Source organism: Furipterus horrens, unplaced genomic scaffold (assembly GCF_987537825.1).
Source record: "Furipterus horrens unplaced genomic scaffold, mFurHor1.1.pri manual_scaffold_2, whole genome shotgun sequence".
Lineage (NCBI taxonomy): Eukaryota > Metazoa > Chordata > Mammalia > Chiroptera > Furipteridae > Furipterus > Furipterus horrens.
In genome coordinates, this window is record NW_028327172.1 from 210,484,402 (window position 1) to 210,496,797 (window position 12,396).

General features: G+C 45.2%; 1 protein-coding gene across 2 annotated transcripts in view; it reads left to right on the forward strand.

Moving 5' to 3' along the window:
* Positions 1 to 2,118: 2,118 nt before the first annotated feature.
* FBXL5 (F-box and leucine rich repeat protein 5) overlaps positions 2,119 to 12,396 on the forward strand; it is a 34,167-nt gene continuing 23,889 nt past the window's right edge. Inside the window, exons 1-2 of one of the 2 annotated variants that reach the window (XM_090267056.1) lie at positions 2,119 to 2,282; positions 10,915 to 11,130. In XM_090267056.1, the coding sequence (XP_090123182.1) occupies positions 2,199 to 2,282; positions 10,915 to 11,130 (300 nt within the window). In that variant the 5' untranslated portion in view covers positions 2,119 to 2,198. The remainder of the gene's footprint in view (positions 2,283 to 10,914; positions 11,131 to 12,396) is intronic. The other variant, XM_090267057.1, reaches the window with a different exon arrangement.

Here is a 12,396-nt window from a genome sequence, read left to right on the forward strand (position 1 = left end):
TGAAAAATCAGGATGAAAGAAAGAAATGGAGGGGAAATTGGAAAATGCATTCTGGGGAATATTAAAAATATATAGAGGCAGAGCCCATAAAAAGAAAGGACAAAGGAGACGATGAGAAAGAGAGAAAGAAATCAAGAACTTTACCTACATGCTATTACTTAAGCATTATTCTTGTGTTTTTAGGACAGACTGCATAAGTCATCACCTCTGCATCTCACATAACTAACACAGTGCCTGGAAGGGTATTGTCCAACCCGGATTCACATGGCCAGATGATTCATGTACCGATTTGTGGGACCCTAGACAACTACCAGCATGCCTTCAGGACTAAGTTTCCGACAGCCCTACCTCACAGAGTTGTTTTACTTAATAATCATAGCTTACAGGCAGTACTTATATGTCCCAGGTACTATTATAAGCAGCTCAAATATGTGCATTCTCTTAATCCGCACAAGTCCTATGAGGTAGGTAATTGTCTTAGCTCAGACTGCTACAATAAAAATGCCCTGGCCTGGGGGGCGGGGGGTGGTTATAGAGAACTGAAATTTATTTTTCATAGTCCTTGATGTTCAGAGGCCAAGGTCAGGGTGCCAGCATGGTGTGGGGCCCTCTTCAGGGTTAGTCCCCAGCAGCATCACCTGTATTTTATGTAGGAGGGAACTGAGGTCTGGAGTAGTCATGGAGTTTACCAAGGTTCATGCAAGTAGTATCTGGCAAAACCAGATTATTTATCAAACCCTGATGGTGTCATGAAACTGAGACTGACAATAGGCCTGTAAGATGTGAACAGAACATATCCGGTTCTTGTCCCCCCTGGAGTTTATGGCCATCGTCAGCCTAGCAGTCAGGAGGCTCTGGCTAGAAATAAAGGGCAAAGATGTATTCAAGACTCCTAGGGTTTGTAAACGGGACACACAACTAGATAAGACTCGAGTGTTCCTAAGAAGGGAAAAACAAACACAAAAAACGTGGCGCTCTGAGTTCTTATACTAACAAGTTCATTCTTGGGACGAATCGGTCCTGCGTTCTTATCCCCCGGATTGGTCCAAGTTGTGTCCTGCCACAGCCCGCTGGCTTTCAGGAAGCCGGCAGCTGGATCGCGGTGACTCCATTTTCTTTCTTCACTCTGTCCTCACCAATCAATCCTGCCAGGTTCTCAGGCTTCCCTGTTTTCTTCCGTTTCTTGTGTTCCTTAATCTTCCTGCCGACCAGTGGAAGGTTGATCGGGGTCAATGGCGCCCCTAACGGGCTCCCTGGGGGCTGGGGTCGGGCCCCCGTGACCTGTGGGGGAGGGAGAGTTCTCTCCGCGGTGATCTCCTTAAATCTCCTCTTCCGGAGCCGCTGCTGCTTCCCTGATTAGTCACCGTCCCCCGCCACCCACGGCCTTCCTGCCACACCAGGCCTGCCATTCCCGTGCTTGAGGCGCCCTCCTGCCTCCTCGATGCCCAGAATTTTTTCCCACCTTGGGAAATTCTCCAGAATGCCACGGCTCTTGCCTCCGGCCCCAGAGGAGATGGAAGGAGATGCCCAGGCCTTTGGTCTCTGCCCTGGCCCCCGACCCAGACAGAGACCCAGGCGCCTGCCCTGAGCTGCCTGCGGGGGTCCCCAGGGTCCGCCTGGCCACGCACCACCTTCTCCCCTGCGGGTGGCAAGCCCCCGGGGCCCACAGGCCCGGTTCACCAATCACTGGGGAGGCAGAGGGCTGCCCAGCAGGGCCCGAGGCACACACCGCGCAGTGCCCCTGGCACACGGGGAGTCGGGGCCCGCGGCGCCCAGGCTGAGCGCCCCGCCCGCCCGAGCCCATTGTGCTCGCTGCCTTGGTCTCGAGGGCCGGGGGGCTGAGCGGCGAGAGAAGCGCCCAGAGCGCCGCTCAAACGACACCCCGCCTTGTTTCATGTTGCAAAACGGAAAGGAAGCCTCGGCTTCTCTCTGCGGCACGAGAAGGGGGTAAGGAAGCCACAGCGCGGAGACGGGAGGTGGAGGCCCGCGCCCGCCGCACAGCCGGTCACGTGGGCGCGGGGACCGCATGGCGACGGCGGCCCGCGCGCCCCCGCGTCCCGACCGGCCCGGCAGCCCGGCCGCGCGCGCCGACGGGGCGGGCGCATGCGCAGGGGGGCGCGCCGCCTCTGCCCGGCGGCGAGGGTGTCTATGGAGAGGCGGCGGCCGCGGCTGCTGAGGCGGAGGCTGCGGCTGCGGCGATGGCGCCCTTCCCAGAAGAAGTGGACGTGTTCACCGCCCCGCACTGGCGGATGAAGCAGCTGGTGGGGCTCTACTGCGACAAGGTAACGGGGCGCGGGGCCTCTCGCTCTGGGCGGCGCAGGCGGAGCGGAGTTGCGGACCGGCTCCCCGGGCGGCCTGGCCTGCGCGGGGCCGCAGCTCCCGGGGCCGCGCCGCGACCATCGCCGCCTGCGTAGCTGTCAGCGCCGCGCTCGCTGCCCCGCATCCTCCCCGGGGGCCCGCGCCCCCGCGCGCCCCGCGGCCCCCGACGTGCCCTCGGGGCCGGCGGCGCGGCCCTCCTGGCCGGGGGTGGGGGGGCGGCTTCCCGGGGCCGCGCCGGGCCTCGTGCGCCCTCGGGAGAGGGGCACCTTGGCTCCCCGCCGACCTCCGGGGGCTCGGGCCCATCTGCCACCGGCGGTGGGCTTCCCATCAGCGGGGGGCCGGCCGTCCCCGCGGCTGTGCCCGCCTCCCCGCGGCCCCCGCCCTCCGCCCCCCGCCCTCCGCGCGGCTGCTTCGGGGGCTCCCGGGTTCTTTGCCGAAACCCCATCCATCCATCTTCGGAGCCTCGAGCTGCTTCCTGGCTGCACGGGAAGCCTCTCCCAACCGCCCCGAGGCCGTTCTCAGCCGCAGCCGATCGCCGGTCTGATCCGGGAGAAAAACCGTGTTCACCGGCTCAGGAGCTGGCCAGCCTTCCCTCTTCGTTCGCGTTTCTGTTTTTGTTTCCCCCCTTCTGGCAACTTTGATTGTCTCGAGCATTTACGCCTTGTAGATGTTGTTCCGAGACAGCTCTTCTCCGCTGGAATTCTCTGCGTGGGCCCGGGTTCAAGGGGCCCCGGGGAAAGTTGGGGTAACCCGGAGGACCCTTTTGGACTCCGAACTGGTGCAGCCGGAGCCGAGCCGGCACGTTTGTGGGGATGGTTCCGGGCCTTTTCCCGATGGTTTGAAAACAATAGTAAGATTCCACGTTTTTGTCCGCTGACGCTGGGGAAAGCCCGTGCGGCTCTGTTCTGAAAACTCCGGGCAGTTCTGTTCCGTGCAGAAATGACCCGAACAAAATACAGTTAAACAATTATTGTTTCAGCACAGCCACCATAGCGGTGAGCAGAGCCGCCGTTAGAGAGAAGAGGGGTTCCCGTGGCCCGGACGTGGGCGGAGGATGTCCAGAGGGCTCGTGGCCAGGCCACGCTCCAAACCAGCAGTGAATTAAAAGTGCACCTACAGCCATTCTTTCCCGCCCTTCGTTTGGGAATTAAAAGCAAAACAAAACAAAACCTGATTTAGATACAGGTTTAAACACCAAGGTGTTCTAGGGCCGGGCTTCTCAACCTCGGCTGCTCCTTAGCATCACCCCCGAAACTGTTAAAAATCCTGACCCCCGCACCCCTAAAATCAAGATCTCTGGGGGTGGCCGGAGGTGGGGGCAGGCATCAGGTACAGTCACGCAGCCACATGACTTTTCAGCCTGGGAGGAACCACAGGTATGACCTTGGTGCCGTAAGATTGTAATGGACCTGAAAAATTCCTGTGGCCTGGTGACATTGGAGCCATTGTCCCCAATACATTACTCATGCGTTTGCGGTGATGCTGGTGCAAACAGACCTCCTCTGTTGTTGCCAGTGGAGTAAAAGTTTAACACATGCGGCTCTGTACCGGACGGAGTCCATGATAGGGACATTAAATGACTCGGTCCCTCGTCGATGTATTTGCTGTACTGCACTGTTGTTACTTTGGAGTGTAGTTTCTCTGCGTATAAAGAACGTTGGCTGGAAACCAGTATGTCATGTCTTGCCCTGTGTCTCTTGATGGCATTATTTTCTCTGGTGCATGAAGTCACCTTCTGGGTAGCAACGGGCCGCCCAGGCTCGCAGCCTAGAAGCGACAGGCGCCAGCGTCCAGCCCAGGTGTGCAGGGGGCTGTCGTCGGCGGGGCCGAGCCGCGAGTGAGCTCCCCGGGCGGCGCGCACGGAACAGCGAAATCGCTGCGTGATGGATTTCTCAGAACGCGTCCCCATCGGGAAGGGGCCCGTGCTGCTGTCATTGAAAGCTCCGGGGTGGGTCCCGGGTGCAGCCAAGGGCGAGGACTGCTTACCCAGTCGAAGCATCAAGGATGGGTAAGCCGTTAGTTCAGCTGAGTAACCCTGAATTTTTGAGTTTGCTCACGGTAGTTTTTTTTAGCTCCCCTGGCTTTTGAACTTACTCTGGCAGTATCCTTTAATGGCAGCAAAGAAAAAAAAAATGGGGAGGTTTTTTACTTTCTCAAAATCAAAAAAGGAGAGCTACTGAGGACTAATGGAATCTGGAGTCTTCTCTCCATTTCAGATTTGGGGAGAGGTGGTCTGGGGGACCACCTGAAATTGCTCTGGGCGTTTTTGTGCTTGTGCACATTTTCCTAGAAGGTGTGTGGCTTCCATTAGATTTCCATATGCTTGATACTCTACTAAAATAATTAAGAATCACAAAATTAATTATGTACTAAACTAACCAGCCTTATATTACAATTTCGAAAAAGTTAATTACTAATTTTGTGTGTCATTACCTGGTGATTGAGAACACTAGAACAAATTTTGGAAATACAGTGCCATTTTTAAAAACAATATCTGACTCAACTAAGGTTCTTTTTAGTAATCATATGTTCCCCTTGCAATAACTAGAAAGCATTTTTGGTTTGACATAGCGTAAGTGAAAATCATCACTAATTCTGAACTAATTAGATGTAGTTAATGAGATGGCTGTATATATTCAGGAAGATTAATAGTCCAATTTTTCTGACCTGTAGACCAAGGTAATTTAGGGGAAAACAAAACTGCGTAAGAATTCTATGATATATCTGGATTTCTTCTTGATACTAATAGCTAATGTAACTCTGTCCTAGGACATTCTTTGGGAGCTAGTGTGGAAAAATAAGTATTTTATAATGGCTAAATAGTCTTTTAAAAAATCATTTATTTGTTTATTTATTTATTTGAGAGGGGACTGGAGGAAGACAGAGGGAGAGAAACATTGATTGGTTGCCTTCACACGTGGCCGACCAGGACCAAACTGGCAACCTAGGCGTGTGCCCTGACCAGGAAACGAACTGGTGACCTTTTGCTTTGGGGGGTGACGCCCAACCAGTTGAGTCACACTGGTCAGGGCAAGCAAGGCTGGACAGTCTTAAAGGACTATTTGTTTATTCAGTTACTACCCCACGTTTTGCCTTTACTGTCTTTTGGTTGCATAGACCAGGGATATCCAACCCAAAAAGCCTATAGTAAAACTTTACAAAATGAGAACCAGTTTTTTTTTTTTTTTTTTTTGTTTTTTTAAATCTTCAACCCAGGACATTTTTTCATTGCTTTTAGAGAGAAGGGAGAGTGAAAGGGAGAGAGAGAAAAACATCCACGTGAGAGAAAAACATCCATCAGTTGCCTTCCGTACGAGCCCCGACCGGAGATCGAACCTGCAACCCAGGCATGTGCCCTGACCAGGGATCGAACCCTCAATCCTGTGGTGTAGGGGTTGATGCTCCAATCAACTGAGCCACCTGGCTGGGCAGAACAAATTGTTATTATTATTATTATTTTTTTAAAGATTTTGTTTATTTTTGGAGAGAGGAAAAGGGAGGGAGAAAGAGAGAGAAACATTGTTTGGTTGAGTCTCGCACACATCCCATCCAGCACTGGCCGGCAACCCAGGCATGATGTACCCTGACCGGGAATCAAACCTGTGATCCTTCACTTTGCAGGTTGATGCTCAACCAACTGAGCCATGCTGGTCAGGGCTTATTTTTTAAAAATTGAACAAGTATAGCTTTATAAAGAGTTCATTTAGTTTTCTTCATTTTTCTATTTCTTTGCATACCTGTAAAAACTGTTATTGACTGACATTAAGAAGACTGGTTTATTTGAGAGAATGTTGAATTTGAGAGCTAGGAGAGGAAGGAAAAGGGAATTTAATGAGCTCTTACTACATGCGTATGTTATTACTTTAAATCCTCACAAGAGCCCTGTGAGACAAATATTATCCCTTATTTAAAGATGAAGAAACAGACTTAGTGGTTAAGTAACTTACCCAACTCACTCAACTAGTAATTAGGGGAGCCTGAATTTTAATCTTAGGATTTTCCCCTTTCTGAAGCCCATGTTTTTTGCATTGCCTTACTGGTTCTGCTGCTTACTACTAGCTATATGATTTTATGCAAAACATTTTCCCTGAGGATCACAGGTTATTCTGTCTGTAGAGTTAGTTTGACCAGAGATGGTTGGTTTCCTTCATTAAGGGTAAAGTCCCTTGATTAAATGAAAGCGTTGTCTGAGTAGACAAAAAGTAAACACTTACTTGGGGTAATGATAGTGTTTGGGTTTTGTTAGTCTGTTTTCATACCTGTTTTTGAACTTATTATCTAGTATTTAAGTGACACACAACTTTTCAAATCAGTTTGAAGGCATGCTGTAAGCTTTTAGGTTGTAGAGGGCCTGAGACAGAAAGTTAGCCACCATTTTTAAATATGGGAGATATCATGTTACTGGTTGCTACTATTTGTTGATTATGTATATTCTGTTTTACATAGGTTTTTATTTTTTCGTTGAATTTACTAGACATCAGATTATACAAGTTTATAGGTCACTTAGGAACTTTTGTATCTTACCTTACAACATTGTTTTTCAAAGTATGTCCAATGACCCATTTGTGGGTCATTAAATCAATTTTGTGAGTCAGAAACAGCATTAAAAAACTCCACAGTTAGAGAGGAAAATACTGTTGGCTAAAATTTGTGTGAAGTGTCTGTGGTGTGTGTGTGTGTGTCACTGTATTTCATACTAACAAATGGTCATGGTTAAACATGTTTGAAAAGCACTTCTTTAGAGCAGCATTACTGACATTTTGGGTCAGACGATTCTTTGTTGTAGGGGCTGTCCTGTGCACTTTCAGGGTGTTTAGCCAGATTCCTGACTGGTACCCACTAGATGTCAGTAGCACTTCTGCAGAAGTGACATTCAAAAATGTCCCTAGACCTTGCGCATTCGTTTCGGGGGCGTGTGTGTGTGTGTGTGTGTGTGTGTGTGTGTGTGTGTGTGTGTGTGCCAAAATCAACTCCCTTGGGAGAGCTATTGCTTTAGAACTGACACTTTGACAGTTTACTCTGCTGGATCTGAAAAGACAGCTTTATGATTGGGACTAACATTGTGTCTTGTGGAAAGAACATAGGTTTTAGAGATTTGATCTCTGTTCTGATGCCTACTACTTGTTTGGTTTTGGGTAAGTTATTTTCTCAGCCTCAGGTTTTTTCACCTATAAATTAAGAATTATAGCGGGGAGGGGGTAGGGAGAGAAGGGGGGTAAGAAGGGGAAGGGTCTAGTTAAGGAACTAGTATAAATGACCCATGGACACGGACAACAGGGTGGGGATTGTGGGAGAAGGGGTGGGGGGTAGGGGGAAGCAGTGGGGGAAAAAGAGGGACAACTGTAATAGAAAAACAATAAAAAATATTTAAAAAAATAAGAATTATAATACCTACTTTCTAGGATTATTGTAAGAATAACATCTAAAAATACTTATTACTGTATAATACTTAGCACATCATAGGCCTCAGTATGTCCCAGATGTTATTAGTGTATGGATTTATTTTTTCTCAATCAAGTCTATACACTTGAATAACTTTGTAGAGACAAGCAAAATTTTAAAAAACAACTCATATGAACAGATTTTTAAAAGTTAAATTGTATATGCTCTGCTGAATTTACTGACTTTAGTATCAGGTTAAAAACATGCTTGCCCTGACCAGTGTAGCTAACTAAGCTGATTGAGCCTCGTCCTACAGAGCGAAAGGTCGCTGGTTTGATTCTCGGTCAGGGCACATGCTTGGGTTGCATGTGTTAGTTTAATATTATTAGCCTTATTTTACAGATGAAGAAACCGAGGTGCAGAGCATTTTTAATGGCTTTTGCTGGCGGAGATAGACTCACGCCTCAGTGATCTGGCTCCAGAGTAACCACTGTGCTGCACCGACTCCACATGTAACATGGCGTCCTCTTACGTGTCTGATTTGGTTTTTCAGTCCGTACCATGGACCTGGGCTTTACCTAAGCTGGTCATTAAATCTGAAAGATTTTCTAATAGTCCAGTGAGAATGTATGCAGATTTTTCTGCATGTCTTTTAAGATGTTATTTTCCTTAACTCATGCAAGGACATTTTAAAAAACAAATTATTTATTGTGTTTAGAGAAACAAGAAGGGAGGGAATGGGGAGGGGAAGAGAGACAGACAGACATTGATATGTTGTTCCACTTATTTATGCATTCATTGGTTGATTCTTGTGTGTGTCCTGACATGGGATTGAACCCACAACCTTGACTTATGGGGACCACACTCTGATCAAGGGAGCTACTCGGCCAGGGCCTCAGACATTTACTTTTGCCATGCTTTTGTTTTTAAAAAAATTAGAGCCACTGTTAATGCTTTCTTTTGATTCATTTCTACTGACTGATTTTTAATTTTTAAAAAAATAAAGTGACAGAATAGTATTTGCTGAAATTAAACACTAGTGAATTTTGTTGTGATCTTATGTGGCATTTCTTGGGGTAAAAATCTATTTTTAAAAAATACATCTACATTGGTTTAACCAAATAATTCTGTGTTGTTTTGTATGATTTTAGGAGCTAAAGTGAGAAAAAAATTAAAAGAATAATATTGGATTGGCTAAAAAGTTGTTTAGTTTTTTCTTTTTTTTTTTTTTTTGTACGATGGCTCTAGTAGTGCTTAGTTGTCTTTAACTTCATTTGAAACAGTTCTGTTAGATGATATTGTGAAATATACAGTTCTTTCCTGGGGGCTATCTTATGCATTGGGAGATGTTTAGCAGCACCCCTGGCCTCTACCCACGAGAAGCCAATAGTGGGAGACAGCCGGCATACTCAAAATGTCCAAGTCAATAGTTATTGGTGACAATGAGAATGTGTCTTCTATTTAATGGAAAAAGCTAAATGGACTTTTTGGCCAATCCAGTATTTTAGGATATAAAAATTATATGAAAATCAAATTTCAGTACTCATAAATAAAGTTCTTTTGCAATACAGCCACACTCATTTGTATGGCTACTTTTGTGCAACAACTTAAGATACCCCTGTTCTAGATAATTTACGTATTTATTGTGGGTACTACTCATTGTCTTATTTCCCTTCACTTACATAATAGAATGTAAGCTCTATCAAGGCTGAGATATCATTTTTGTTAACTGATGCATCCCAAGTATCAGAAACAGTGCTGGCTCATGATTGCTGCTCATTAGATATCTGATTAGAGTAAAAAATGCAAGAATTTATAAAACTGAATGATTAACTTTCAAACTGATAGCTAACATTTACTAAGGATTAATTCATTTTAATCTCACAGCTCCCGTGTGAAGTACAGGTATTGTTATTCTTCCTGTTTAACACCAAGAAGACACTAACACACAGAGGGAGGAAATTAACTTATATACGGTTACACGTCTAAATAAATGGTAGGACGGGGATCTTAGAGAACCTGACCATAGGTCTGCTTTTCTCCAAATGACTCAATACCTGCTCCATACTGCCTTTTACAGAAACTAAATTAATTCTGTTGTGTGTAGTGGAATTGTTTTGCCTTAGTCATTTTTTTTCTGATGCTTCGAATCAAGAGCCTACTATTCCTGCTGAGAACAGACAGACAGCCTGGACTGTGGTCCGTTTGAGGACGTCTAGGTCAGACTTCGCACAGCGAGTCTAGGAAGTATGGTGTTAGTAGCTTCTCCCCATCCATTTACTGTCTGTTGTTTCTAACCTTATCGGGTTTTCCTCTTTAAAGTGAATTTTGAAACCGAAATTGATATAATTTAAATTAGGTTTAATATGGCAACGGGGGCAGTGGAAGGTTTGAATATTTGAACTTTAATTTGAATCAAGTTGGTAATATATATGCCTGAAACACGGAAATTTAATATACCATTTAAATGTAAAAAATTAAAATTATGTCAGGATTGTCATCTTCTCTGTTGGACAGTAGAATTTAAAGATGGCCGTGTATTTGTTTCTTTATGTTTTCATTGATTTGTGTCTGTCCTTCAAGTGCATTTACCTTCCTATGCCCTGGGGTTCCACATTGTACTATTGTAATGCCTTCACTCCAGGAAAGTACGTCATTCCTAATATAAGCTGCTAAGTGTTTATCCCAGTATTCTGTTAAAAAGTACGTTCCTCTGAAATTATCTATTAATGTTCGAATAGCTCAATATTTTATAATTATTTTCTGAATAGAGCAGACCCATCTTGGTATTAAAGTTTAAACAAACTATAATAGAATATTTTTGAATTAAATTGTAGAAGTAATATAACAGTGTGAAGAACATTTTAAACAAAGAAAAAAGCACTTTCTACCAGCTATTTTTACATCGTTATTACAGTATTATCGGCTATATTTCCTGGGCCGTGCTTATACAACTATTTTAATGTTTACATATAACTGTGGAGTATCGTATTCAGCATACATTTAGACTGATGGAATTTTAGATTTGAAAGGAGTCTAGTCTAATCCCTTTTATTTAAAGAAACCTTAAATTTAACCAAGTACTTTAATTTAACCAAGTACAATACAAGAGAGGTATTTTGCAGTGTACAAATTGAATAGGAATGCATTTAAATATTTTTTATTGGTGAATACATGTATTTATTATGCCTTTGTTTTTAACTTTTTATTCAGCTTTCTAAAACCAACTTTTCCAACAACAATGATTTCCGCGCTCTTCTGCAGTCTCTGTATGCTACTTTTAAGGAGTTCAAAATGCATGAGCAGATTGAAAATGAGTACATTATTGGTTTGCTTCAGCAACGCAGCCAGACTATTTATAATGTGCATTCTGACAATAAACTCTCCGAGATGCTTAGCCTCTTTGAAAAGGGACTGAAGAATGTTAAGGTGAGTTGTAAAACTGGGTGTTCAGTATCGCAGCTTGTCTTCTGGTATGTCATTGGCAAAACCCGTCAGCATTTTATAGTAAATGATGCTCTGTTAAAGAAGAATTTGGACATGACAGTAAGGAAGACTGTATTCAAGGGGTTGCTGCAGTGGGGTTGAGCTCTGAATAACAGGGACAAGCGGGGGTTTACAGTTAGTTAAGGAGCAGGGTGGGGGCAGGAAAATTACTGAGAGTGACTTCAAGGCTAGAGGGAGGTTCTAGCTGGACGGACAGGATTTTTCCTGAAGACACACCAGGGTGATAAGATCTCAAGGACGAATAGATACCGAGGGTGATGAGGTTCTGAGAGTTGGGCCATTTCTTCGGAAGAGCAGATCGACTCCGGGTGGTTTTTGCTAAAACTGCACAACGGGTGCCAAGGACAAAGTGCAAGGTCGGGCCGAGTAGAGAAGAGGGCTCAGCGGAACCTCAGGTTTGGTGAAATCTGGGCCTGTTTCGTCTTTATTGCTGCGTATAATAGTTTATAATGAATGCCACTCTCTAAATCTTTAACTTGTTTTTGAAGTTGAAATTTTAATTATCGTAACATTTTTACTTATAGTATTTGCTGGACTCTTAAAGATAATAAGTGCTGTTGCTGGTGACTAAAGGTAAAATCGTTATACAGAATGAATAAACACTTTTTAAAAATTGTACTTATTTTAAAATAGACTGTTAGCTAAAATATTTACTGTATTTTCTTTTCATATTTTAGGGCACAGAGTTTGTTAAACAGGATAATGCTTTTTTAATTTATTTATTTTAGAGGAAGGGGAGTGGGGGGGGAGAGAGAGAGAAAGAGAGAGAGAGACATCGTTGTTCCACTTACTGGTATGTCCGTCGGTTAATTCTCGTGTGTGCCCTGACCAGATTGAACCCTGCAGTCGTGGCGTATTGGACGATACTCTTCCAATGGGCCAGGGCGAGAAACAGGATCATTTTTAATTGTTAACATAAAGATACTTTCGAGTGTAGTTTAGGAGAAGGATAGAGATTTTTCTATTGATTATATTTATGAATTACAGGATATTTAAAATTTGGTCTTTGTTTATCTCCCTGCTGGCTTGGTGAAGCACAGACCTAAGTTCCAACTCTGTCAGACCACCATGCACCTGTCCCGTGGAGAACGGTGTCCCACCTCGAAGGGCTGTTCTGCAGCAGGGAGAGGACGACTTGAGGGGGAGAAAAGGCCCAAGCAGGAGGACTTATAACAAGTTACTGTGTTG